A 3,628-nucleotide genomic window follows, 5' to 3' on the forward strand; every position below is an offset into this window, starting at 1 on the left:
CAGTGCAGAAGTGACTCGGTTCGGCACACGCAATTATTTATCGTTCACAAACTGAAGCAGGACCATTGGTGAGCAGAGATCGTGGGTTCGATCCTGACTCCGGCCTTCCACATTCAAAAAACATGCATGGCAGGCTGATTGAACACTCTGAATTGTTCCCAGGTGTGAGTGTGAGCGCAGATGGTCATTCGTCTCTGTGTGCCCTGCAACCGGTTCAGTCAGGGTATCCCCCGCCGACTGCCCAAAGACAGCTGGGATAGGCTCCAGCACCCTCCGCGACCCGAGTGAGGATAAAGCCATTCGGAAGATGAATGAATGAATGAAAGGTTCGATCCTCAGATTTAATTTGAACGTAATTAACCTGTTAATTCTTTTTCAATCAACTTTATTTAAATATAAAGAATAAAACAGGTAAATATTAAAATATAGAAATCGTATACAAAATCACAAAATGCACCAGGAATGTTAGTTCCAACAAGTATAAACATAAAATGGAATACAGAAGATGTAGTGTTAACACTCAATTTTAAAGTTTGTAAATTATATGTTTTCGTCGCCTTTTGTTTCGCACAGACAATGTCGATGTTTATAAAACAATAGGAGTTGGTTTCTCATGCATAAATTTGGATAAATTCATGTAGAATTTTGCAACAAAAAAAAGTGACGTTTTTGAAAGTAAAGTTCCGGAATTAAACGGACATCGTCCAGGAACCTTGAGTATGTTTCCATGTATATTCCAGTGCTTGCCGCAGTAGCAAGCCTGTCTGATTCTATAGTAAGGTTTAAGCTATCCACCCGCGTGGCGTACGTTGTAATTTAAAAGTTAGTTGATAATATTTCCGCGCCGTAAATTAGTTTGGTGGGTGTTCGTCAACGCCATTACATATATCAGCTACGATGTCTGATATCTTCCATCTTCCAAGACCTCGAATTAATTCATCGATGCTGTCGCGATATCTGAACAAACCCGTCTGTTTCGTCGGGCGTGTTGAGAAGGTAACTGTCGTGCCTAACTACGGTGATTCACAACATCCCATACGTGATATTCCTGACGTAAAGGTTCACGTTTTGTGCCTCGTTTGTTTTGCTAAGGTACACTCAACTGGAACAGCTTTCACTGTCACTGATGGAGCGGGACAATGGGTTCATGTTGAATTAAATTTCGCTGTGAGTTTATTTTTGTTCTCGTCCAATGTCCAAATTGCAGCACATCATCATTTTACGTATGTTTGTTGAAATGTCAAAGATGAATTGATTTACAGCGGTTACGACAGTGGACAGCTTATCATGTTAGCAGGTTACAGGGTGCATGAAAGGGTTAAACCAATCCAGTACCTGGCTGATGTGCAAACCTTTTGTATCCACCGTACATCATCACAGTTGGGTTTCCTGTAAAGTTATTGGTCCCTTTCCGCGAGCGAAAAAATGAATGGCCACATTAAAATAACTTGACAATGGAATGTGATAAAGTGTATATACAGCCAAATACAGAACAGTATTGACATTTTTAAAAATCTATTGTCAAAACTTCAACACTTAACGGTGGTTCTATGTGTGTTGTTCAGATTTGCAACTTATTAAGTTAAGGTGTTTTCTTTTTTTAAATCTTTGACAACAGACTTTTTTGTTTGTTTTTTTATTCAACCAGGCAACACACGCCTGTCATTGGAAGTTAAATGAAAATGTCAACAGTCCACCATGAAAGCAGACTGAAAATCTTGAATCAAAATTAAAACATATTTTTCAAAACTGCTGAAGGTCTAAGAGGTCTGTACCTCGGCTGAACAAAGGTTGGAAAACACTGATCAAATCATTACTCTCTAAAATTATTACTCTCCAAAATACTCAACACTTAAGCAGAAAAATCCACCTGTGTTTAGCCGTCTCGGAGGGGGGGGGGCTGTTTTCCGACTTGGGTCATGAGACATGAATGGTCATTACCTGAGTCCTGTGGAACTATGATGTCATTTTCAGTCGACAGCAAGTGGCAAAATGAACGCCCCCTGCGATGGGTTAAAAAAAAAGTGGATTGAATGCTGCTTAATTCCTATTCCACAAACACGATATTAATCAGACTACCATGTTAAAACTAATATCGGCAACATATAATTGTGAGGACAATTTTGGACCTTAATTCGCCTTTAATGGGCATCAGTATTGTTTTGGAACACTTACAATATCCATCCATCCATCCATTTTCCGAACCGCTTGATCCTCACTAGGGTCGCGGGGGGTGCTGGAGCCTATCCCAGTCGTCTTCGGGCAGTAGGCGGGGACACCCTGAATCAGTTGCCAGCCAATCGCAGGGCACACAGAGACGAACAACCATTCACGCCCACACTCACACCTAGGGACAATTTAGAGCGTCCAATCAGCCTGCCATGCATGTTTTTGGAAAGTGGGAGGAAACCGGAGCACCCGGAGAAAACCCACGCAGGCCCGGGGAGAACATGCAAACTCCACACAGGGAGGCCGGAGCTGGAATTGAACCCGGTACCTCTGCACTGTGAAGCCGACGTGCTAACCACTGGACTACCGGGCCGCCCCACATTACAATATCTTCATTTGTAATATGACAGAAGTCACATAGCCACTAACATGGCCGTCATTGCCCAGGTTTCAAGTTTAGTGCCAAGCAGATGAGTGCATGTGTGGATGAACACGCAAAGGACTCTGCGAGAATAAATTCTTTTTTTCTAATTTAACTAGATTATTATCACATGAAACATGTACTTTGGCCCCGAATTGCGACCCGTTGAAACCCTTTCATGCACCCTGTAACCTGATAACGTGATAAGCTGTCCACTGTCGTAACCACTGTCCCTGAAAGGGTTTACATTTGTGTTCATAAGTTGTTAAAAGCTTTTTTTTTTTGTTTGTTTGTCTTACGCAATTTGTATGTTACCATTGACTTTACATTGAGCCCTTTTTTTTCACCTTCATCTTTCAGCTTGATGAGGAGCTTTCTGGAGTTGTAGAAGTCATTGGAATGGTGTCGAACAAAAGAACTATCATGGCCACGACATTCCAATGGCTCACAGAAGACAATAACTTTAGTAGGTTATTTTGTACGAACATGTCAGATGAGCTTTGATTTGATTGTACTTGTAATGATATTCTGCACATGTTCCCCACAGACCTGGAACTCTACAATGAAGCTGTGAAGTTCATCCATGAGTTCCCCGAGCACTATCCTTTTGACATGGCTGCAGGAGGATCAGATTTCATATAAAAAAAAAACTTTTGCTAGTTTTGTTCTGAAAGTAAAAAAATAATCATTCATTTTGTTTCTCACTGAAACTATTTCACAATAAACCATCTGATATGCAATTTTACAAGTGCAAGTTTGTCCTTCATATGTAAACGAAATCACCAAACCTGCATTTACTGTGCCAACTTTCCAATTGAAGCTTCAGGGTAGAGTTAGCGCTGTTAAAAAAAAAAAACACTTTTTGTGAACAGCAGAACTTACGATGTCAGCCTATCATTAATCCCATTACTTGATTGACATACAGGGCAACCAGTCAGATGACAACTGAATCACCGCTCACGCGCAAACAACGGCACTAAGATAGGCAGCGAATTACCTCTGATTTTAAGGCAGGGGTGCCCAATACGTCAATCGCGA

The 3,628-nt window shown here is 41.2% G+C and overlaps 1 protein-coding gene across 1 annotated transcript; it reads left to right on the forward strand.

The window, feature by feature from the left end:
- Positions 1–897: 897 nt before the first annotated feature.
- LOC147191262 (replication protein A 14 kDa subunit-like) lies at positions 898–3,232 on the forward strand. Its single transcript, XM_086137488.1, has 4 exons — positions 898–996; positions 1,093–1,167; positions 2,951–3,056; positions 3,138–3,232. Exons 1-4 carry the CDS (start codon positions 898–900, stop codon positions 3,230–3,232), a joined length of 375 nt encoding a protein of 124 aa, XP_085993614.1.
- The last annotated feature ends 396 nt before the right edge of the window (positions 3,233–3,628 follow it).

The sequence above is a fragment of the Hippocampus guttulatus genome, chromosome 18 (assembly GCF_054856545.1).
Source record: "Hippocampus guttulatus isolate MCC_2025c chromosome 18, RoL_Hgut_1.0, whole genome shotgun sequence".
Classification (NCBI taxonomy): Eukaryota; Metazoa; Chordata; class Actinopteri; order Syngnathiformes; family Syngnathidae; genus Hippocampus; species Hippocampus guttulatus.